The 24,594-nt window shown below is 42.0% G+C and overlaps 1 protein-coding gene across 3 annotated transcripts in view; it reads left to right on the top strand.

Annotated features, from left to right (window-relative positions):
- Positions 1-22,855, top strand: part of SEC22C (SEC22 homolog C, vesicle trafficking protein) — a 28,145-nt gene extending 5,290 nt beyond the window's left edge. Inside the window, exons 2-9 of one of the 3 annotated variants that reach the window (XR_011048528.1) lie at positions 1,144-1,241; positions 1,819-2,028; positions 4,594-4,757; positions 6,619-6,801; positions 12,425-12,543; positions 13,134-13,199; positions 14,632-16,424; positions 22,777-22,855. Coding sequence is in view for 2 of the 3 variants with exons in the window: in XM_068404916.1 (XP_068261017.1) it covers positions 1,847-2,028; positions 4,594-4,757; positions 6,619-6,801; positions 12,425-12,543; positions 13,134-13,199; positions 14,632-14,832 (915 nt within the window). In the remaining variant the exon portion in view is untranslated. Of the gene's footprint in view, positions 1-1,143; positions 1,242-1,818; positions 2,029-4,593; positions 4,758-6,618; positions 6,802-12,424; positions 12,544-13,133; positions 13,200-14,631; positions 18,330-22,776 lie in introns of those variants that run through there. The other 2 variants (XM_068404917.1, XM_068404916.1) reach the window with 2 other exon arrangements.
- The last annotated feature ends 1,739 nt before the right edge of the window (positions 22,856-24,594 follow it).

Below are 24,594 nucleotides of genomic sequence, written 5' to 3'. Positions count from 1 at the left end.
CGGTGACTCCACCACCTCCCTGGGCAGCCCAACTGCAGCCACCTTGCAAGTTATGTGGAAATGATTCCTGTGGAGCAGAAACAAGATTCTGTTAGTGCCACTCATGGTAAGAACTCAACCCTTATTAGACATTAGAGCAGCTCTACAGGCAAGAGAGGTTGTGAATGCCTGAACAAGAAGAGGATTTGCTCACTTACCTTCTTAGACAAGAAAAACCCTTGGTGATGAGACACGTGTTTCAAAGAAACTTTGAGCATCGTAATGAATTGTTTGATACAGGGCTGTTTAAAGCAGTCATTCCGTCTATCAAAAGCTTGAGTTCACGGTGTGATTTCCCCCCCGCCCATGCTTTATTTATGTAGTTTGCCTGAAGCAGAGTAAATGCCTTTCTTTTTTCTTTCTCTTTTTTTTTTTCCTTGATTTGTTTGTGATAATCACCTCAAGTCTGCTGATTTAGAGCAGCTCTTTTATAGGAAGCTAGGATAACTTAAAAACAGTGATAGAGGCATCAGAAATATTTTTCATATAGTTTCATAGTGTCTTTGCATCTAGGAATTGATATATTGGATAAAAAATGAGTTGTTTGTTTCCCTTTAGGCAAAATACTTTCTAGGTTGTGTTTACCCACTGCATGGGAGACCAAGCTGGTGAAGGGTCTGGAGGGTCTGACCTATGAGGAACGGCTGAGGGAGCTGGGGTTGTTTAGCCTGGAGAGGAGGAGGCTCAGAGGTGACCTTAGTGCAGTCTACAGCTACCTGAAGGGAGGTTGTAGTGGAGTGGGAGTCGGCCTCTTCTCCCAGGCAACTAGTGATAGGACAAGAGGACACAGCCTCGAGCTTTGCCAGGGGAGGTTCAGGTTAGACATTAGGAAGCATTTCTTCTCAGCAAGGGTCATTAGCCATTGGAAGGGGCTGCCCAGGGAGGTGGTGGAGTCACCATCTCTGGAGGTGTTTAAGAAAAGACTGGACATGGCACTTAGTGCCCTGGTCTAGTTGCCATGGTGGTGTCAGGGCAATGGTTGGACTCGATGATCCCAGAGGTCTCTTCCAACCTGGTTGATTCTGTGATTTTACGTTGTGAATATGTATGTACATAGTGGTCATTAGTTAATTTTCTAAAATGTTCATTGTGGTTATCTTTCAGAGATTGTGTGAGCTGCTGCATTAGTCTTCTAACATCTTGCACTGAATACTCATGGTGTGTCTGAAGGACAGCTCTCTTGTGTGTTCTGAATGTACCAGGTAAATCCCAATAATAACTTTTCATGGGAGATTGTGACCTGTTAAAAAGTAAGAAATCAAGAGCGGGCAGCTTTTATTCTATATTTAGGCCTAGTTGATTCTGTAAAAAGAACCTGACAGGCTGTAGTCTAAAATTTATTTTTGTATTTGTGTGTTATATTTGAAAATCAAGTAACTGCAACGCTAATGCAACTATTTGCAACACAAGTGACGATGCAGCATGTCAGTGGGAGTGAGACAGTTTCCTAAATACATTTAAGAACTTTACTCAGCATTTCTGACGCTTGAGGTAAAGCGGAAGGAGGGAAAATAGTGATATTTTTCATGTAGATAATTCTCCTGTCAAATCCCCTGCCTCACCTTTTTGTCTGAGAGAGGCAAAAAATGGACACAGCCGTGATCTTTGAGAAGAGTTTGATTGCCTTTCAGTGGCGGTGGTGTTACAGGAGGAACCGTTCAGTAGCAGCGGTGAATAAACTCTTACCTTGACATATTTCTGGCTAGCATGTTGGATTGTAAGTAACTCATATCACATCTATTAACCTGCCATTAACCTAATTGAATATTTCACTTTCAGGTTGTCCTCATGAGTACCCCAGTGGAGAATGTCCATGATCTTCTTTGCCTGTGTGGTGCGGGTGAGGGATGGGCTTCCTCTCTCAGCCTCCACAGATTTTCATTTCAACCAGGACTTTCTGGAATGCAGAAAGAGATTAAAGGCGTTATCCTCAATTCTGGCACGGTATCCAAGTCGAGGCACGGCAAAAGGACGTGACCTTAGCATCCAGTAAGTCCCTGCTTTTGTTTGTTTGTTTTTTTTGACTTTAATTTTTGAAATGATTGTCCTGGAGATTAATTGAACTTTAGATATATTCTATCGTGCCCCACTCCAGTCTGAAATCCTACCGTGCATGTCTGGATTGTAACCTCCAGGCAGTATTTTGAAACCTTATTTCTCAGCACCACAGCCACACAGCTCCTACTCAGTTTAGTAAGCGTATGCTAAGAGTTCCTTATTTGAGTTGTCATTTTTTTGTAGCAAATGCTTTCTGCTCTATGGGCAGTACTTGGTACTGTTAGCAAGGGGAGTATCTTGGACTTCTACAAATACCTTCTAAGATGGCATCCTAGTACCTAGGAATTACTTAGTTTAGTCTAAACCCCAAACTCTTTTCTTCAGTGACTGTCAGGTCATGTTGATGCCTTTTCTCAGGCTCTTACAGTTCTGATTCTGGCTTGCACAGGACTGCCCTGACTCCCTCCTACATATTGCCCACTCCATTTTCTGCATACCAGCAGGGTTAAAGGCTCTAGAAGCTCTGGCTGATGGGTTTGTCTTGAGGAGGCCTGAAGCATACTGACAATAGCTGGTATGGAGAAATTATAAATCCTTGCTTGTATTTATTGGAGAAGAATCTGCTAATCTTTATTCTAACAAATTAAGGTTTCATTCAGAGATGAGAATTTTCATTTACTATTGATTTTAGTTTGGTTTAAAAATGAGTTTTAGCTTGTGATTGCATTTCTGGTTAGCAAATGTAAGAAAACTTTACAGTGACCCTGAGCTAAAATTAAGTATCCCTTTTTGGGGTAGTGATTGGAGAAAGAATATCCATGAACTTCCACTGAAGCAATTGGGAAAGCAGAGATTAGCATTTTAGTTCATTTTCCCTCAAAGTGAACTTGGGCCCTTTAATGCTAATGTATTCTGCTGCTTTTAATCTTCTGTAGTCTCTACAGAAGTAGCTATGCATCTGGCTCTGAAATGACTAGAGTGCAAAAAGATCCGTGGCAAAAAGGCTATAAATTATTGACAAGTGGGAAAAGGTAGTTTTGTGCAGGCATGGTGTTGATCCTCAGTGAGCTGAGGACAAAAGGAATTTGGGAACGTACTCAGTGTAACTAGGCTGTAATGGAGCTGATCAAAACCATAAATCCCAAGTACAAAGTACAAGGAATAAAAATGTGATAAAATAGAAACCAGAAGTATTTCTGTATGAGAGGGATGAAGTATATAAACAGTAGAAAAGAGAGAAAATACAGAGAGACAGTAGTTGTTCAGCTTCCAAAGCTCTTAGCCTGGAGAAGAGGAGGCTCAGAGGTGACCTTATTGCAGTCTACAACTACCTGAAGGGAGGTTGTAGCAGAGTGGGAGTCGGCCTCTTCTCCCAGGCAACTAGCGATAGGACAAGAGGACACAGCCTCAAACTTCACCAGGGGAGGTTCAGGTTGGACATTAGGAAGCATTTCTTCTCAGCAAGGGTCATTAGCCATTGGAAGGGGCTGCCCAGGGAGGTGGTGGAGTCACTATCTCTGGAGGTGTTTAAGAAAAGACTGGCCATGGCACTTAGTGCCCTGGTCTAGTTGCCATGGTGGTGTCAGGGCAATGGTTGGACTCGATGATCCCAGAGGTCTCTTCCAACCTGATTGATTCTGTGATTCTGTGAAAACTTTGGTGTTATACTGAATTATTGCTAACAAATGGTTGACCTGTAAGGGAAGATTTCCTCAGTGGTCTTTCAGAGATAGTTACAAGTCTGTAGTTATGGTGGGGATTGTGGAGGTTTAGCTGTCTGCATTATGAATGCTGACATCTGAACTAGGTGCCTGGACTCCCATGTTATTTAATGAAGCCTAGACAAGAGTGATTTCTCTCCTCCTTAAGTACACACCTACCTTTTGGTCAGATGAATCCCTTGTTGAGTTGCCTAGAAGGTTTTGGGCCATCTGTAGGTGGAAACTTCTGCCTAAATATGACTTCAGTGTCAGAGGGACCCGTTTTCGCGTAGAATTTTTATTGTGCTGTTTCTGACACAAACTCATCTTTATTTGGTACAGATGACTTAGCAGTAACAGTGTTTGAATATCTTGGTTTGTGCAAGTTAACAAATACCTCTTGCTGTTAATACGAAGTTGTGACATTCAAGAGGAGCAAGGAACACATCTGCTTGCTTCCTGTGAGGAAGCTTGCTTGTTTTTACTTTGTGGAAAGCTGCTGTGTTTTTTTCACAGTCTTCTTGCCTGTGATGTTTTCTGGCCATCTCTTTTCTTATTAACATGATTTAAAGCCAGCCTGGGAAATAATATCCTCAATTTTTACTGATGTAGCAATTCAGTAAAATCTGTAGTGTGATCTTTAGTATGCTAAGGCGTGCTGGGTGAGTTAAGAATAAATCTTAGATCTACAGGGGCTGCAGGGCTATTAACAGCCATGCAAACACTGTATTTTTTGCAGTTTGCTCTTTCAGTGCAATCTGAACGTTTTATTTTGACAGAGAGCACAGTTTACTTCTCCTGTTCACCATGACTCTCTTACCTTATTATGTTGATGATATTTTTTTTCCTATTTCAGTTTCCTTTCCTCTGGGGATATTGCCTGCATGGCAATCTGTTCCAGCAATTACTCAACCATGATGGCGTTCTGCTTCCTGGAAGAGCTGCACTGGGAATTTGCTGCTTCCTATGATCCAACAAGCATCAGTTTAGCTTCCAGACCATATGCTTTTCTTGAATTTGGTTTGTAACTTTATTCTCTAATAGTAAGGAATCTGTATCTGCTACTTTTATGATGTCTCCTGGCCAAAGCCTGATCATAAAAATGAATCTCAGTGTGTGCCTTTGCATGCATGTGTCAGAGGAGGGGGAGATTTGTAACTGCCTTAAACTGTTAGATTTTGCAGTTCCTGAGAACCCCTGTAATAGATGAACAAAATGCTGTGGTGAGTAATAAACAAGCACAGAAGAAAAAGTAATCTGCATTTCAAATGTTTTCTAACTTAATTAAAAAAATCTGACAAGTGGAGACAAATGGGTACAGAAAAAAAGGGAGACAGAATAGATTATATGGGCAGCTTTATTTCTGGCATGGCTTAGATTCACATAATACATCATAATCATGCCTAGTGTTTCTTTTTTAGCCTGATATAAATGGTTTTCTTGCCAAGTAGCAGCTGCTCTACTGAACTTCGCACCTTTGAAAGACACAATTCCCTTGCAGTGAGAAACTCTTTTCTGGGAAACGATAAGATATTGCAGTGGGTTAGCACATTTCTATCCAGATTTCAGTAATAGTGTTAAGCTCATGCTTAAAAGGTTGAGAAATCCAGAAGAAAAGCATATTATATAGCCATCTTGTATTTTGGGTGGATTCCTTGCAGGGCACATTCCAGGCATGATGTAATTTTATACTGAGATCCAAATTGCTCCTTTTTTTTTGAGAAGGAATTTGGGAATTTCTATCCTCTTTTAATTGCATAAGGCTCTTTTTAAAGAAAAAAAAGTGATTTTTTTTCATTTCTACTATTATACTGTATTTTGTTCCTGAGTCTAATGTTGCTGTGTAATATTTTTTTTTCTTTCCTGTGTTTGAATCCAAGATGCACTTGATACATAAGATCTTAACATTTTGCCTCATAGTTACAGATAATGATAGCAGGCTGACTTAAGGTAAAATACAGGGTTTTTCACTAAGGAATGCTTATGGCACTGTGTGTTCTAGCACAACATGAAGTCCTCCTGTGTGCTCTCAAAACTCATGCTTAAGGTATTAAGTATGTATCATATCAAGTAGTAGCTGTGGTCAACCTACGCAAGTCTTCTAGCATAACAATATCTTAAGGATATGGATTTTACTTATAGGATATCTTAGCAAATAAATGTTTCTGTGTTTTATTTCCCTAAGCATTTGAAATAGCTTGAATTTGCCAGTATCTTTGCCCAATTAAATAGAAAGCAGCAGTATCCACAGTGAGGTACTTCAGCTCTGGAGGCATGAACAATTCGTACTCGGACAAATTCTCTACTTAGTGCAACTCCTGTCAGACCAGCAGCCACGTTTGTGGAAAGGGACTTGCTTGCAAATGGTGTTAAATATAAAGTGTGAGAGATGAAGCAGGGTGATCTGTATGTAGGTCTGTGGCTTGGACGTTGGTGGAATCACTATGGAATTGCCTCTGCCAGTCAGAGTTGCTTCATGACTTAAATATAGGTTGAATTAATTTATCTCTGTGCTGGAAAAAAACTAATCCTTGACATTTGTTAAAACACCATGTGGAATTGCTTCTCATGGTAGTTCATGGGTAGTTTAAGATGTGTGTTAATATCTACCTGGAATACGAAAGCTTGTTTTCAGTCCACTGGCAGGCAGGATGTTGAGATTTAAACTATCCAGAAGGGGAGTACGTGCAATATAAAATGCATGGGAGAGGTATTTTTGTTCCCTAACCAGTGGTGGAATTTTATACCTGAAACTAATATGAAAAGAAATGAAGGAAGAAATGAAAAACAATCAAAAAAGAATACCATGATTTTATTAATAATTACCTAAAGCACTTAACTTTTGCAGAGCTAATTGAAGCGTGTTTTTATATTGTTCCAGATAACATTATTCAGAAAGTGAAATGCCATTTTAACTCTGCACGTGGCTCTCAAATGAAGGCCAACTGGGAGAAGATTGAGGAGGAGCTGAAGTTCCTGCCTCCAGTTCAGCTGAAACTGGAGGATACAGAGCTGATGAATGGGATGACTAATGGTGGGCATGCAGGCGTTCATGTGGAGGTTGGTAAGTTACTACTACGCACAGGTGACAGTAGACTTCCTGAACCTGACTTTGCAAAATGACAGAAAATCATCTAACAGCAGTGGTTCCTTTTGTGCTGAGAAATAGATATATTCTGTGTGAAACCCAAGGAAAAAGACTGCCTTTCTGTCGCAGTAAATAACATACGTCTTTACATTATAGCAGGTGTGCATGAGAGTCTCTAAGGACTCGTGATAGTGTCTTTTTTTCCAGCCTTAGATCACCTTCTCTGTAAGGACAATTGGTTGTAACTGGACTTGGCATTTTTCGTCTTAAATTCTCTTGCTATTAAAGTAGTTGTTTGTTAAATTTTCTGTGACAAAAGAATCATAGAATCACAGACTGGTTTGGGTTGGAAGGGACCTTAAAGATCTTCTAGTTCCACCCCCCCCTGCCACGGGCAGGGACACCTTCCACTAGACCAGGTTGCTCCAAGCCCCATCCAACCTGGCCTTGAACACTGCCAGGGAGGGGGCAGCCACAGCTTCTCTGGGCAACCTGGGCCAGTGTCTCACTACCCTCACAGCAAAGAATTTCTTCCTAATACCTAATCTAAATCTCCCCTCTTTCAGTTTAAAACCATTCCCCCTCGTCTTGTCACTCCATGCCCTTGTAAAAAGTCCCTCTCCCACTTTCCTGTAGCCCCTTCAGGGACTGGAAGGTGCTAGAAGGTCTCCCCGGAGCCTTCTCTTCTTCAGGCTGAACAGCCCCAACTCTCTCAGCCTGTCTCCAGAGCAGAGGTGCTCCAGCCCTCTGAGCATCTTCGTGGCCTCCTCTGGACTCGCTCCAACAGCTCCATGTCCTTCTGATGTTGGGGGCCCCAGAGCTGGACACAGCACTGCAAGGGGAGTCTCAGGAGAGCAGAGCAGAGGGGCAGAATCCCCTCCCTTGCCCTGCTGGCCACGCTGCTGGGGATGCAGCCCAGGACACGGTTGGCCTTCTGGGCTGCCAGCGCACGTTGCCGGCTCATGGTGAGCTTCTTGTCAACCAACACTCTAATCAATCAAGAAACTCCCCTAATTCAGTGCTTGTTGCAAACTCTAACAGAAGATACGTAATTACAGTCTCAATGAGTTGCTTCAGCCTTGAGGAAAGAAAAGATGAGAAGAATATGAGCTGAGGATGAAACTCTCATTCCCAGACTATCTTGGGTTGTTCTCCCCTCTTTGCTTTCTCTTTTCACCTTGTTCTTTAAAATTTAATGCATTTGACTAAAATTCTGAAAGAACAATATGTGTACCTGTCTAAACAACACAGAGGCTTGACAAGGGACATTTTTGTAACAAATACTGACATTTTACCTGCTTTTAGGAGTACTAACCTCTACTTATTTATTGTAAAATTGGTATCTTATTTGTGTTTCAGTTGCATAGTCAAAGTCATGCCTACTTCCTCTACAAAATGAAATCATAGAATCATTTAGGTTGGAAAAGATCTTTAAGATGGTTGAGTCCAACCATAAACCTAGCACTGCCAAGTCCACCACTAAACCATGTCCCTGTTTTAATCCTATTACGTGGTGGTTTAAATGCAGCTGAACTGCCATGAGCTTGTATTTCCTCTTTTTTTGTTGTTCTTGGCTTCTGAAACACTAATAAAATTAAGTTCCAGTTGCTCAGTCTTATTGTTTCTGATGGATGAGCTAGAATCTAATTTGACATAGGTATTTTAAGTTAGAATATAGAGGGGCAGTGGCCAGGAGGAGGAAAAAATAGGAATGAAAACATTTTATTTGCCAGTCAGATTTGTGAATGCTCCTCAGAACTGTGCTTGAAGGTTAAAAATGTGACAGGGCTTAGAAATTCTTTGCACTACTGTGAGCAGTTTCAGTGCCAGCAAACATTTGCAAGCTAGTCTGTCTCCACAGATCAGAAATACATTTTCAGTTCCCCCATATTCTTAATTGCTTTATTTTACTTTCCATCTGGCTTTGCATTTCTGGCTGTTCTCTCTGGTCTAACCTAAATACTTTTACAGATTGTTCTGCCTTTATTTTAAGGATCATGTTTATGATAATTTATTTCCCTCAGCTGGAGTCAGCTTTCTGGGCTTATGTCTCTCTCCTCTCATCATTACCTACCAGCTGAATCCCACTTTGCTGCTCTAAGTTTAGCTGTGTGAATAGTGTTTGTCCTCATATTAATGTTATTTTTATTATGGCTCTGCTATACAGGAGACTTCTCGAGCATATATTGAAGTGTTATGGTTGCAGGAGAGCAGAATTTAATTGTGTCTACATTCTGTAGTGAAGATTGATCAAAATATCAGTCTCCTTAATGTGGTTGTACCTGGTTCCTGTCTTCTTTTGAGCTGTGTGGTCACAACCCCTGGCTCTTCATTTTAGTGTGAAAGGAGTCTGAAAAGTCAGGGCAGTTTGTCCTTGTTAGTATATCTGGGAATAAGAGGGTGTTTTTTCTTTTTATTTTATTTTTTGTTTTTTATTTTTCTTCTGTTTGTTCCTTCATTAACTAAACCCAGCCCAATTCTTGCTAGAAAGACACTAGTGTTGTATCCTTGATCAACATCTACACAACCTCAGCTGCTGTTGCAAAAGCCTCACCTTGTGTCTCGATATGGGCACAGCTGATAAAGCTCCGGAGGACAGTGGGGTGTGTATACAGAAGAGTTATGATGTGTAACTAGCTTTGTGTGAAGAGGGAAAGTTTTCACATCAGAACTGGCTCTATGAAGCAGAAGAACAGCTTGTGCTATTCATCTAGTAAGCATGCTGTTAAATTATGCAGCATTGTGCTCCCCTTGATGAATGTGCTTAGTCTTTTGAAGGCACACAGGGAGGCCTTCACAGAGTGCTTTTTAAGGTGTTTTTTTAAGATGTCTCACATCTCTTGTCTTTTGTGTGCTTGTATTTTATTTTAAAATGTTTGAGTCTGATTTCATTTTCCACTCCTGGTGCTGTCTTTATCGGGAGCTTTGAGTGTGTGACTCATTGTCAAACCCTTGTTGTGCTATGCCTTGAAGAGACAGAACGGAGCATGGTACAGGCATTCATGTCAGTCTCCAGTTAAATAGCCAGAGGCCTCTGCTCAGAAAATCTTTTATGGGCAGAATACCTTTCTTCATTGTGTGAGGGTGTTTTCACAGGATTGTTCTGTACACGTTCAAACCTGCAGATGCATTTTTCCTGGGTGCTCGATAATCCACAATCCCCAGAACATCTTCTGTGCTCTTCTTGTACTCTAAAGTACACAACTTTTCTACTTGAAGAGTCAAATCAGTTTGAAACTCAATTAACATTTAATTGTGCTGTCTTGGGCTAAAAGTGCTTGAACTCTTGAGTTCCCTTATTTAAAGTAATAAGCAATTCTAGTATGAAATTCTATTCATAAAAATATGATTGAATTCACACGAGGAAGTGTAGTAGTTTTTCCCTAGCAGTACCCATCTTGCTTGTTCTGTGCAATTTCAGCTTGTGAATTAAACCTTGGAATGATACAGCAGAAATAAAGCTCCAGAGCAAACAATTTAAAGCTCAGTTTTCACAGAATCCGAACCCTGAGCAACTAGATAGGGTAATCTCCCCTGCATCTGTGATAGCAATTAGTTTTATTCTACTGGACAAAAAAAAAATGTAACTTTTACATAATATTCCATGCTGCAGAAGCAATATATTGAGACTTGCATCATTCTTCCCTGGGGACTGGGAACTCTTTACATCTATAGTTTGCAAGATCCTGTACAATAAATGACACTTGTGCTTGATAATTTTTCTTTGAGAGACCCTGTGTGCCTCTGAAGTAAACCTTAGAAACTGAGGAAGAAGAAACAGCAGTCTTTATTAGGGAATTTCCGTGAGAGAGAGATACATAGCTGCAACATTATTTAATTTATCAAAAATAATAGGAAACTGAATACTCAGGTCAGTGAATGAACACACATGCTGGTACAGCTTTTGTTCAGTGTGCTGTTTGGATCTTGAATTTCACTGCATAGCAAAAAAGAAAAATTGCCTTTGACTGATAGTGTTACTTGCACAATTTATTTACATGAACATGTGTATGACAGTAATATACAGTAATACTACATAATGTGACGTATATCAAATGGAATTGATACAGTTCATTTTGTAGCTGCTTTGGAGATGGAATTATGGAGGTATGAGTGCATGCCAGACAAATTAATTATATAGACACTTATAAAAGATACTTTATATCCCTGTATTAATTTGGCACCAAACTTTTTTACATCCATCTATTAAAACCTCTCTTGAAGGAGAAGACACAGGTGTTTTCCTATCTTGAACCATGCAGTACTGCAATATTTAAGCTGTTACGGTGTTTCATCTGTCGCTGAAATGAAGCCAGACATGATGTCTGCTGTGTTGCTTAGTTTGTCTACAGTAGGCAGGAGCTGGCTACATCTGGACAGGAGGCAGAAGATCCTGAGAGCTGAGGAGACTTCTTGAGGGCTCGTTCATTCCCTCCTGTATCTTATGGGTGTTGGTGCAGGAGAGGCTCTGGGTTTGGTATCTGAGCTGCAAATTACCCTTCTTATTGTTATGCTGATAATGTTCTTCTTGTGGTGATCCAAGGGCAGGGATGAAATGTAGGTGAGTATCAAGGTGTAGTACCTATTGTAGGGCTAGCTGGTATAGCTAGGGAAAAAAATAGGTCAGCTTTTGGACAACCAAAACCCTGAATTAGAAGTGGCAGATTCCAAAGTTAAATACACATTTATAATAATTGCTTTGACCTTAATTAGGTATGTATCAATTAGATCATCCTGAAGAAATGGTATTTGGGGGTGTGGGTGTTAAGTACTAGTAGTGGAGAAGGTGAGTAAGGAAGGAGACAGATAATTCACCACCTGTGAAACTTGGGCAGGTTGGGAGAAAGGGAATTGTAATGCACTGTAAAATGTGGCTCAAGGTCCAAAAACTATAGCATCCAGTTTAATTCCTAAGCCCCAGTTCTGACCGTGTTTTGACAGTCTGAGAGGCCCAGAGGTAAGAGCAGCAGTTCTGTGACAGACGTTTCCCTGCTGTGACTGGGTAGTACCATCCTGACAACTCCTACAACAACTATGCTGGCAGCAGAGCATCAAAGTCCTTGGCTTCTACAGTTGTATTCTGGCAACTGCTTGATTAGGACACCAAGTGCTGTATGGAGACTATGTGGGTGAAACTAAATTGCTGTGTACCAGACTGAACCCCCAAACTGTCAGTGGGAGGAGGTACATAATTAATTACCAGTTTAAGCTCTTTCCCAGACCTTTGGGTGCTTAAGGCCTCTAGCTTTTCTGGTGACCTGTGAGGAGTGTTAAGTATGCTAATCTGCTGTAATAAACAGTTGAAAAATATCTACGTGCACCATAAAAGAAGACATTAATGGCAAATAGCTCAAGAACAAATTGCTTCATCTGTTTAAAAAATACTCCAGAGTTTTTGCTGATTTCTAAATGTCTGAAGAACTGAACAGTGTAATGCAAAAAAAAAAAAAAAGGTTTTTCTGTTCATAATTGGTCTTCTCTGGAGCAAGCATGAAAGGTTTTGAAAATGTTTAAAACCTGCATAAGCTAATTTGAGTTCTTTTATGTTAAAAGATTCAAATAGTGCAAGCTTTCACTAATGTCTTTTTTCTTTTTAAAGTCCCTACTTACAGAATGCAGCGTGTGACTCCCCTGGGGATTCTGTCACTTGTTCTGAACATCATGTGTGGAGCTTTGAATCTCATTCGAGGAGTTCACCTAGCAGAGTATTCATTTCAGGTAACCCTGATTGAATTGAAACCTGTAAATGAGTCAAAGGGAGAGAGTTATTTGGGTAACCAGCTGAAGGGTGTCTTTTCTGCTTCTTAGTAGAGCGTGTATCTTTCCACACGAAGTGTTTTGTTTGTCCAGGGAATGTACAAGTGATTGCTCACCTGCTAGACATCCTGTGTTTTGTTGTATATCACAGCACATTGCATTTAATTCTTTTCTAGGGAGATTAAAATTTGGAGAAATATTTTATTCTTGCCAGGCTGGCTTGTTTTTTTTTTTTTACCAATCCTGTATTTTGTTCTAGATGCTTTTGTGTAAATTTTTTTAAACAAATGTGAAACTGTGAACAACTTTTAAAAAAGAAAAAAGTGTCCTGATTGTCTGGTGGCACAGTTTTATTTAGCATGGAATTGTCACATAAGCCTCAGTTCTTGGTATCTTGTTCAGTGATACTGATCTTGCTGTTTAACACTGTTACAGTCAATCAACATAAACTAGGATGAGAGGAACTTGATGAAATAGTGTTCTAAAATATCAAGCAGTACTTGCTAAAAACTGTAGCTGACATAGTTGTTTGTCACTTTTAATCCAAACAGGAGGACCATGAAGGAATTGGAAATGTGATAGCTTTTTTTCTACCTTTTCTAGCCTGTGTTTTTCAGGTATGTTAACTGTAAATAAAATGCTTTCTGATTATTTTTATATTATAATATACAAGACAAAATAATTTTCAGCTAAGCAGGGGAACAGTTTGGTATTTAATATCCTACCTAGGTGATTCTGCTGAGGTATTTCAGTGAAGTGGCACGAGTACAGTGAAAGGCACTGACTTCCTTAGATTTTTTTTTTTCTAATGGATTATTTTCTCTGACCTCCTTATGCAGAAGAATTTGAAAGAGGAAAATATTATCCTCCAAAGGGATGGTTCTTGAAAGGTTCCTTAAATGCCTAAACCAGAGGTCCACAACCTTTAACTTGAGGGCAGTATGTTGTATGCAAAATCTTCAGGTTTTAGCCTGTCATGGCAGGAAGCTGCTGTAGTTGGGTTTGTAGTTGACAGGAGGAGTAACATAATGCCTACAGTGTATTCATTGCTTAGTTTGCATTTGGCTTATGGTTTGGGTACCACTAGCTGAAGACTTCTGTTTACCTATGGTATTTAAAACTTGCAGAGAGTCTATTTATTGTATCATAATAGATACAATTTAGTATTTTTCAGCCTCCTTACACCTCTGCTCACAGCAGAGCTTTAAGATGGAGATTATTTTGGATCTAAATACTTGATGCAAGTCATTCTTCACAAAGAAAGGCTCTGTCCTGCTTTTTTCCTGTTAGTACCTGAAGCTAGAGAAGCTGAATAAAGACAACTTCTCTCTTATCCTTTTGATCTATAGCAGTCATCTTCACAAAATGTTTGTGCATAAATTGAGCTCAAATGTGAAGTGCTTTCTACATGCTGATCTCTACTTGTGTCATCAGCACAGTTGGAAACCGTGACCTTAAGTGCGAAAGCATGATCTGTTACTGCCTGAGTTAAAAAAGTAACTCTTCTGCCAGCACTGTGAGTTTTTAGTGTTCTGCTGTAAGGGTTGTTGCTCTTCACACATGCTTGCAAATGGGTTCCACCTGTTCTTGAATTTAAAAAAAGCCCAAAACCCCAGCTAAACCTGTTAACAGAAATTATGGTCTTTCTGCCAAGTCAAGCCTAGAGAATGAAGTCCTTTACTTATCCCAAGAATAAATATGGCACAGGCAGATTTGGGTTTACTGGTTTCCTGCTTCTGAGCCTTTGTCTTGCAAAAATCACAGGTGTTTTTTCCAAGCTAGCTCAGATTTCGGACTCCTTTTAATCCAGGCTGAGACAGGCAGGAGGGACACCAGTTGTGCTGACACACTTCTATTGATATCCGTGCTCACCCAGTAGGGTCTGGGTTGAGGCCACCACTCCAGCTATTCTTGGAGGACCTTTCAACTCAGGAGTTGAAGGGAAGCTTTGAGCTTCTTGGTGATCACTGCAATGGCAATTCCCAGCTATGTCTCTTCTCTATATATATGTAGTTTAATGCTAACACTGTCTCTCTGGTCCTTTTGTAGTGTTACTTGTACCTGTTCTACAGCTCGGCAAGGAAGGTGAAGACGTTTGTACTCTTTTTCTCTGTTTGTTTATGCAACATGTACTTGTATGGATTACGGAACCTCTGGCAAATAGCCTTTCACATAGGAGTGGCATCTCTTTCTTCTTATCAGATACTGACAAGGCAACTCATGGAGAAACAGCCTGACTGCGGAGTATGAAGAAGACTTTGGGTTTGCTACTCTATTTTTACAACTTTTTTTTTTATATTAAACTGGCCAAAAATAGCTTGGGGTACTTTTAAAGATTTGTGATAATGGTTATTGCAAGGAAGATATTTCAAAGCAACTTGAAATAAAGTAGGATACTGTAATCATGTCAAACATACAGTGAGGAACGTAGCTGTATTGAACAGGGCATGTGGTAATTGTGCATGGTAGATCTTGTCAGGTGTCATCAACAGATGGAGGTTCTCCTTACCATAAACAGGCTTTTACTCCTTGACTAATACCATCTAGACAGCGTTTTGCCATTTGTCTTACTGGCTTTGTAACAGTTTGGCAGGTCAGTGTCTTACCCTGCCAATGCTTCCAAAATATTAAAAATGTGTAGTAAAATGAAGATAGAGCGGTGGGTAACACTTTTGTAATTTGCTAAGCGTTAAGATTCTTGGTAAATGTAAGTAAAGGAGTTGTTTGCCATAATTAGATGGGTTTAATATCAGTGGGAAAAATTGTTAGGATGAGCTTCAGGGTAATTTTCCTAGGTTTTGAAGGACACAAAAAGGCTGTGGCTCTTTTAGTAACCATAAAGGCTATAAATATCTCCTGGCTAAATGGCGCATTGTAGCTAAGTACGTGCTCATTGGCTAATTGCAAATATGCTTGGGGCAGCATAAAATAAACCAAGTGAATATAAGTGATCTTTCAGCTCAAGTGGCCTTTATTTCCTTGGTTAAGGTCACTCTTAGTATAAGAGTAATTCCATGTTTGCTTGGTCTGTACAGATAATAAATCTTCCAAGCCTACTTATGACAGGCCACTGACTCCTTCATCTTTTTTTTTTTAAAAAAAAACATATAGCTGGTGAGCAGAAAGCCATTTCCAGTAATGGAAGGCAAGAGCAGGTTCTCTTTATTATATAAAACACCTTTAGTTAATGGTGTTGAGTTCTTACACTAAGAGGAATTGATGAGTGTGCACTTTTGAGTATAGTACTTAAAAGCTGAAATTCTTAACCTCTGCTGCACTGGGTCTTCTTGTATGTAATGTATTTAGGTGCATATGGGCATTTTATAACATATATGAATAATTTAGGCTGTCTGTTTAAAAAAGTGCATCGCATTTTGATGCAGCTGTCCTCGAAGGGTTGTAGAGATTCAAACTGAGAAGGTGTAGAGAACTGTAGGTGTGTTGTTGTGGAAGTATGGTCCTAGATTTTCTTCTATTTTTTCTTAGGAAGCTTTTCTGGTCGCCCCATTTCTCCCACCAGATTATCTCTCACCAAAGATTTATTTTCCTCTCACGTAGTCTCTACCTCTAGTGGTTGCAAAGAGATTAACACGATGCAGAGTTGTCTTCGTAACACTTAACAAAATTACTTCCTTGCATCTCAGTGAGTTTTCCTGAAATCTCATGATGCAAACACGAGTATCAGTGGACTGCTGGACCAGAAACCTGTGGTGCTGTACCTTGAGAGCATGTCTGTGATGTAGCTGACTGCAACAACGGCATTGATAGGCACCCCATTACAACCTGAACAGTTTCCAGGATGTCAGGAGACTTGGTGCCAGAGCTTTTTCCAGTAATAAAATGTAGGTATTTCTCTTCCAACCCATGTTGGCCCGTTTACTGTAGCTGTAACATAATAAAATCCTTGCAACTGTGAGGAATAGTCTAGTAGGAATGATGGAGGAATATTTTAGCCAGCCAGTTAAGAAAACAGCAAGAGCTGTGTGCCATAAGGGAATACACATCTGTTATAAGGGACTGGATTAAAGTTATTTGTCTGTCATTACCCCAGTTTTCCACCAGAGTGGAAGTGGAGAAATGAAGCCAGAATTCAACCATTGTCCTTAAGTGACCTCACAGATGTGGTGGTTTTAGTACTGACACACTTTAGTTTTTCATGCTGTTCAGTCCCAGTTTTACTTGGTAGGGTGCTCTTGCTCTTAGAGACTGCAGGGAACTGAGCCACGAGTTTGGATTACAAGTTAAAAAAGAAATCTGAAAAAAGGACACCCCCACAAATCTGATACTGGGAACTTCACACTTTGTTAAGGATACCGGATCTGGTGACTGATTGTGTTTTGCAGGAGCATAACCTGGGTATCAGCCCACTGAGTTCCCATGGGGCATCATCCTATGGGGAAAGGATAAAGCATTTTATACTACAGATAGACAAAACTTCGTGAAAAGGACCTTAGTGATGTGACCCAACTCCCTGCTCCAACCATTTTAGCCTCCGTCGGGCTAGAGTCCAGAAGAGCTTTACTGTTTCTCCGTAGGCTTGGCTAAAGCTAGCCATAGCTTAAGGCACGCAGAGCATTTGCAACTGGGGCATGGGGCCAGTGAACATTATCTGCTTTCTGTTCCTCATCCTTGTATTGAGCTGATGGGAAGAAGCTGCAACGTTCCTGATGCTTCCCGAGCATCTGCCTGTTTGCTTTATCATAAAACAACTGCATCCCCGTGCCAGGTGATGTTAGCAACAGCTCTGCAATGCAAGTGGTAGAACAAAGTGTTTAGATAGCTTGTGTAATTAACATAATTAGGGTGGATAAAGATTAAATTCAGCTTTTGTTTAACATTTTCTTTTTCCTGAAAATGTTTCAGTAAAATCAAACAAAACCAGTTGGTTCAGTGTGTAAATTTCTTTTTTTTTTTTTTGGCTTTGTGGATTACATGGAGGATGTGACTGGATCTTTTCTACTAAATGAACAAAGCTCTGGTTTACTGTTAGTCTTAATCCCTTTGCAACCTTTTTTCCCCCCCCTTTAATATGTGTAAACCATATTAAGGAATCTACGTAGATTAATACGTGTGTGTTAGTATCTGCTCACTTTGTAGGTTTGGATTGTGATTCAGGGATGAGGCAGAGCACGCATAGTTTGACCTATTTTTTTTGTTTAATGTTAGTATTTTGAATGGCTTCTACATCTACATGGTATTTATGCAGTTAAACTTTATCTTCTGGTGAAACAGCAAGAGGAATACAATAGTTTACATTGATCTCAGTGCTTTAAGATTTAATAAAAAAGAATGACTTGCAGTTTGAGTACATGAAATCTGACTCATAACGTGGGATTATGCCTGTGTTGAATCAAATCCTGAAACAGGAATCCATCCCTTTTTGTTCGATTTTCAACTGTTTAGTGTAGTTTGAATTGCATCTCCTTAATTCTGTCAGGTTTCAACATAAGTCTTTTGGAAATTCTTTTCCTCACCCAGCAACTCAGCACAAGAAAATTGGCAAAGAATAAACTTCATTAATTTGAAGATTTGCAGTTCTTAGTCACTTTATGAAGCTGATAATTTTCTGTGGGTTTTTGGTGTTTTTTTCTTCCTCCCAAAGACCTGTTAAGTTTATAGAAGGTGGGCTGGTACCTTTTTAGACATTTTTGCACTGTATTAATAATTGAACCTGTGTAAATGTGTATAAAATCATTTTGCATGTATATGTATATATGTACATATATCTAATAAATGGCTTTTTTGTACTGGTTGTCTTTTGTAGCTTTGAAATAGCTGATTATAGTAGAAACAAGGTTGATTAACTGTTTCATTTTTGTATGCATCTTTAGTGTTTCATGTGGCAGCATTCAAAATATTTTAAAAAGAAGCTCAGTTCTTCTCTTTAACAAAGAGCTTTAAAATCAGAGTGATTTCGAATGCTGTCGTAGTGCATCCTGGATTGCACGGGGTCTCTTATAGAAAGAAATACCTGAATTAATTCAAGGTGGCATTCTCTGAGATGCTGTGCTCTCTGACACCTAACCTACCTGGGTACACACTGGCTCTTTTTCAGGGGGAATTAGGTAGGATTTTTATTCAGTCATCTACACACTGAAGAGCGACTGATTAATCCGTTGAGCTATATAAATATATTTATAAATATGTATATAGAAACTTGCTTATCCAAGCAACAGATTGCAGTAGGCTGTCACATAATCTCTTTGTAGCTTTAACAATTGCTCTTTACTTCCAGAGACCATGTTCTATGGCTCTTCCTGCAAAACTTGCATTTTGGAGTGTTGAAGGATGTGAAGTAAGATGTAACATGGTCCCGCAGGTTCTCTTCCAGCTGCTTGGCAGGGAGTTAATGGAGATTTTACAGATTGCTGTTAGATTTTCAGCCTAGTCTCTTAATGGAACTAGGACTATCTTTTCTAATCTCCGAGGTTTATTCTTTATCAAGAAGGCAGTTGTGGGTAAAGTGGATCTGGGAGAAGTGTGAATTCTTTACCGTTATTCTTCTGCTTTAAAGATAGATCCCACTCTTTGCCTTGACTTGGCCTTTTAGCCTTGGAGCTCGCTCGGGTGCTGGTGGAAGCGTCAGCAGTAGGTTTGAGATACTTACAGTGCTGCAGCACTCACGTCCATGCTCAAGAGAGAAAGAGAAGCCTGCATGTGCCCCTGTAAAGAGGAAAGAGGCAGGACAGTGGGTTGTGCAGACAGTAGGTGGTAATAAACAAAAGCTGGTGGCGGGGGAGAGAGGGAGGAAAGAGCCTTGTTCTTCTGAACTGCTCTGCCCTTTGAAAGCTAGATGTTATTTTTGTTCTGTAAATAACTGATTGCTCAAAGCGTGTTTCTTCTCAAGATGCCACTAGAGAAGAACAGCAGCCTTTCCCCTTTTTTCCTAAGGTAAGGGGAGAAAGCAATTATAACTCCCTTCTTCTTTTGAAGATGCTTGATAAAAGGAGGTGGGAGGATCACAGGGTCCCTGTGCCAAAAGAGGAGCAACTCCTAAGGTGATAGAAATACGTGCTTTTGTTTTAAACAAAGTAACTCAACTTCTGCTGTGTGCTGACTTTCTAACGTGACCTATTTGCATGTAAAAAACTGTTCGGAGGGGGAAGGAAACAGCAACCACAAGAAAAAGAGCAGCTCTATCTTCAGATGTGTTACCTCCTCGTGATGCCTCTTCTCCCAGGCAACTAGCGATAGGACAAGAGGACACAGCCTCAAGCTTCACCAGGGGAGGTTCAGATTGGACCTTAGGAAGCATTTCTTCTCAGCAAGGGTCATTAGCCATTGGAAGGGGCTGCCCAGGGAGGTGGTGGAGTCACCATCTCTGGATGTGTTTAAGAAAAGACTGGACATGGCACTTAGTGCCATGGTCTAGTTGACAGGGTGGTGTCAGGGCAGTGGTTGGACTCGATGATCCCAGAGGTCTCTTCCAACCTGATTGATTCTGTGATTCTGACTCCCACTTCACTACAACCTCCCTTCACGTAGTTGTAGACTGCACTAAGGTCACCTCTGAGCCTCCTCTTCTCCAGGCTAAACACCCCCAGCTCCCTCAGCCGTTCCTCCTAGGTCAGACCCTCCAGACCCTTCACCAGCTTGGTCGCCCTCCTCTGGACTTGCTCCAACACCTCAACATCTTTCTTGAAGTGCAGGTCTTTCCCTTGAGTCCTTTTTTTCTAGCCCCAGGAAGGCTGATCCAGGCTGCTTGGAAGAACCATTTTAAAAGTAATTAAATGGTAACACAAAACAAAGAGCCCTTAAAAGTCTTTGCTTTCTGTTCCCACTTAAAATGTACACTAAGCAAAACACAGAAGCATATAAAATTCCCTTTGGATACAAGAACAGTAAGAAAGGTTTGAAATAATGGCCATTAAAATGTAAAGCATCAGTCAGTATAGCATGAAATACGGCTGCGGAGGGCTGAGATTTATTCTTTCGTTATGCAGGGAAAGACATTAACATACAAAATCCCTTATTTCATGGGCCCTTGTAGGGAAACACTAAAAAGCAATTACGTGGAAAGTTCAGCTCTGAAATACATTAGTGCCCATCGGCATGCACCACGCAAAACAAACAAGAGGCCTTCTCCTGGGAGCTGCCACCTCCTCTGCCTGCCGTGGCCTTGAGTGAGAGCTAAGGGCACAGACCTTCTGGCATGATCAGCCCCAAATTGTTTGTATTTGCCTGCTGGATGAGGCCAGAACACCCAAGTCAGCTGCAGTGAAGGTACCAGACTTGCACGTCACATCAGGCTTTCAACAGCAGAACGCCCTGTGTTTAATCTCAGAATCACAGAATGGTTTGGGTTGGAAGGGACCTTAAAGACCATCTAGTTCCAACCCCGCTGCCACGGGCAGGGACACCTTCCACCAGACCAGGTTGCTCCAAGCCCCATCCAACCTGGCCTTGAACACTGCCAGGGAGGGGGCAGCCACAGCTTCATGTTTAATGAATTAAACATTCATTAAATGTTTAATGAGATCCGGTGTTCCCTGGCCCAAGGGGGGTGAATGCCATGCTCAGAAGATGTGGCAGTACAACTACAGCTGCTGAGCGTGGGTCTGGGTAGCAGGGATTGCAGCGGCCCTGCCTCACCTGAGGTTTTGCTGTCTTCACATATTAGATGTGACCCGAATGTATGTACAGCATCAGGCTTCCCTCCAGGACAAGGCAGAAGTTGGGCATATCTACCGTGAGCACAGCCAGGAACTGGGGCATCCTTCCAGAAGATGGGTCTCCTCACAACGTAGTGCCGTTCACCTGCACACAGGTTTAATTTAAGACTCCTGAGAAACATTCAGATGACACAGAGCAGGAACCTCCGATGCTTGGGGCATCTCGAGAGCTGGCAGCGTAGTCAAGCTGGGTTGCTGGTCTGGACTCACAAGCCAAAATTTGTCCGATGAGTCCTGCGGTGGTACTGAAGCTTCTGCTTTGTGTCCAGTCCATATGTACCTAAGTCACAGAGTAATTTTTCTCCCCTTTCTTTGAAGCTTCTCACTGAGGCCGGCTTGCTCTGCTGTGCTGGGGTCAGACAGAGCAGGTAAGAAGGAGCAACACTTTGTGGTCTCATGGTTAATACACCAAACCGAGCAGGGAGAAGCCTCGCTGCCTCTGCTCCCAGGACATGCACGTCCTTGGCTGTTCCCCATGCTTGCACGGGGTTTCCCGATCCCCCCAAGCGTGAGGTGGGACACAGCAAGGAGCATTTAGATTTAAAATAAAAAATTTGTAACAATCTTCAATGTCACTTCTCAAGCTTTCTGCTTCTCTCTCTTGCAAGCACTGGGAGGCACCAGTGTACAAGCTAATGCTGCACACCCACTTGTGAGGGAAGCCAAGCAGCTGAGTCAGGGAACCTGCCAATTCGTTACCTGCTTGTACGAATGCTACGGTTCTCCCAGCAGATTTTGCTGTGGGATTCATGAAACGGAGATAAAACACCCTGGAGACAGTAGGAGGATCACTTCAGGGATGCTAATCCACTTACCTGGCTGGGCTGGAACCAGTTTGTCACTGCAGCTTCTTTTTTTTTTCCTCGCTAGTCTTTAAGGAGCAAAGCATCGTTCTTTGTGCTAAATATTGGTGCTTCTTGTCTGAGCACTGGGGCTTTGTTCTCGGCCTGAGGGATTCAGAAGGGACTGGAGGGTTTCTGAGAGAAGAAACCAGCAGCTTAATTAGCGAGAAGTCTGGAGGCTTACACGCATACATTTCTGGTACTTAATCCGTCTGCAGGAACTGCTTGGAAATTTAGGTCAGATGGAAAGGTGAAATCTTGTTTCCAAAACTGCTGCTAACTGGGCAAAGGGTGATGCTGCCCGTTAGTGTACAGAGGAGTAGGAAGGTGGGGCACCTGGATGGCAGCGGGCAGCTCTGGAGGTGGTGGGGGTAGAGGACACGTAGGGTGGCCTCCAGGTAGGACCTCAAACCTTGCTGGGAGTATTTTATAAGCCAGTGCTGGGCAGAGAGGCCTGAGCTGGAGCTCCCTGAAGTCACCAGGCTGCTTCCAGTGACCAGACTGGGTTTGAGAGATGATTTGTTGGTGCTGAAAGGGACCTCTCAGGATCCCATTGGTCCTTCCTCCTTCCCAGCAGCATATACTCTGGGATTAACTCGTTTTTATAATGACCACATCTTCCTCCTGCCTTTTTTCTGGCAGCTGTGCTGATTTATGCATCCCCTCCTTCATGATCACAGGAAAATTGGATGGGTGTGCAGAAGAAACTGGACCTACCTCACTGCAAGCCTACATGTACCAGCGCACTGGAGAGGGCAGCATGGAGACGTAAAGGATAAACGGAGGAAAAGGAGACCTGGAAGAGCAGGAACCAGGACAGGTGGGACTGCAGGCTAGACGGCACCCAGGTTATGTCTGCTCCAACATCATCCTAATCTCCAAGATGCCTGAGCTCCCCAGGGTACGTGGAGGGAGAGGTGACTCCTCTGGGTGGTCACCCATGACTCTGACTGGGTGCTTCTTCCTGGAGAAACCTGTGCATTGGCAAGAGGAGGTGACGCAGCTCAGTGCTAGGGCTGGGCCAGGTAAACAGGGTGGATTTTGCCCGGCTTAATCCCACAGTAAATTTGCTGCTGTTGAGGGGTGAAGGGAAACTGCCTGGCTGGGGCGGAGAGTTGTGTTGGTATCTACCAGAAGTTACCTACATCTAGTATCACTATGGAATAAAATTATTTCCCAGCCAAAAATATTGAGATTTTTTCGGCTATTTCTTCCCCTATTTATTTTTTTTCTTGTGTATCATTGCATGGAGAGTGACGGGCTGTCATGCACCATGTCTTCACTGGCAAAGAGAGGGGCAGTTCTCACATGGCAGCTGGTACCAGGTACCATACTCCTGCAAAGGGGACAGCTGAAGTTTTAACACTTGTTAGAAAAATCCCAAACTCCCAAGTGTGCTCGTGCCTGTGTGGATTATACAGGTTTACCTGCTTGTGCCTTGCTTGGAAACTGCCCGCCAGCTTGTTTTGAAAGGATCGTGGCCGTAATTCTCCCAGGCAACTAGCGATAGGACAAGAGGACAGCCCCATCCTTCGCCAGGGGAGGTTCAGATTGGACATTAGGAAGCATTTCTTCTCAGCAAGGGTCATTAGACATTGGAAGGGGCTGCCCAGGGAGGTGGTGGAGTCACCACCTCTGGAGGTGTTTAAGAAAAGACTGGACAAGGCACTTAGTGCCATGGTCTAGTTGACAGGGTGGTGTCAGGGCAATGGTTGGACTCGATGATCCCAGAGGTCTCTTCCAACCTGATTGATTGATTGATTGATTGATTAATTGATTGATTGGGGATTCCTGGCTGGAGCAATGGCAAGTCAGGCAATAGCAGAGACGTTGCTCTTGCCTGGGCGAGGAGCAATGAAGGTGCCTGAATTCTTTCCCATTGGGAACAGCCGTGGGAGGCTCCCTGTGAGCCAGGAATATCAGCTGTACCTCCCGACATCCTCTGCAGTGCCTTGGACACAAGCAGAACCAAACTCCTGGGTCACTGACTGAACCAGACCATTTTCCATCGTGATGCAGCTCAGACAGCTCCCGGCTGTTTGCTCACCATGTTAAACCAGGAGCAATAAAGAGCATAATTGCCAGCTGGTGTCTAAACACGAACTCAGCTCTGGAAGGGGATTCATTGCAAACAGGAATGAAAGCCATGCACACTGCCACCTCCCAATGGCATTTTGGAGAGGGATGCTTTCTACTTACCTGGACAGACACCTCCATCCTTTGGAGGAACAAGTTAGCTGGAGGGCTGCCAAGCAAACCTCCTCCTGTGCACTGTTTGGAAACCGGATTCTCAACCTATAGAGGCTGATTTTAACCTCTTCTGCGTTGGCTTTGCTGCGTTATTTTGGCATCAGCTTTAGCACTGCTAATTCTCTCTTGTCTCTGGCCTTTTTTCTTCACAGCAGCAATTTGTGCAATGTCACTTGGAAATGATCTGACAGGACGTGGTCATCTCATGATCAGCAGGGGATTCAGATCCTGCTCTGCACCCCTACTTG

Source organism: Nyctibius grandis, chromosome 7 (assembly GCF_013368605.1).
Source record: "Nyctibius grandis isolate bNycGra1 chromosome 7, bNycGra1.pri, whole genome shotgun sequence".
NCBI lineage: Eukaryota > Metazoa > Chordata > Aves > Nyctibiiformes > Nyctibiidae > Nyctibius > Nyctibius grandis.
The sequence above is the reverse complement of the archived record's forward strand: the minus strand, read 5'-3'. Positions and strand labels throughout refer to the sequence as shown.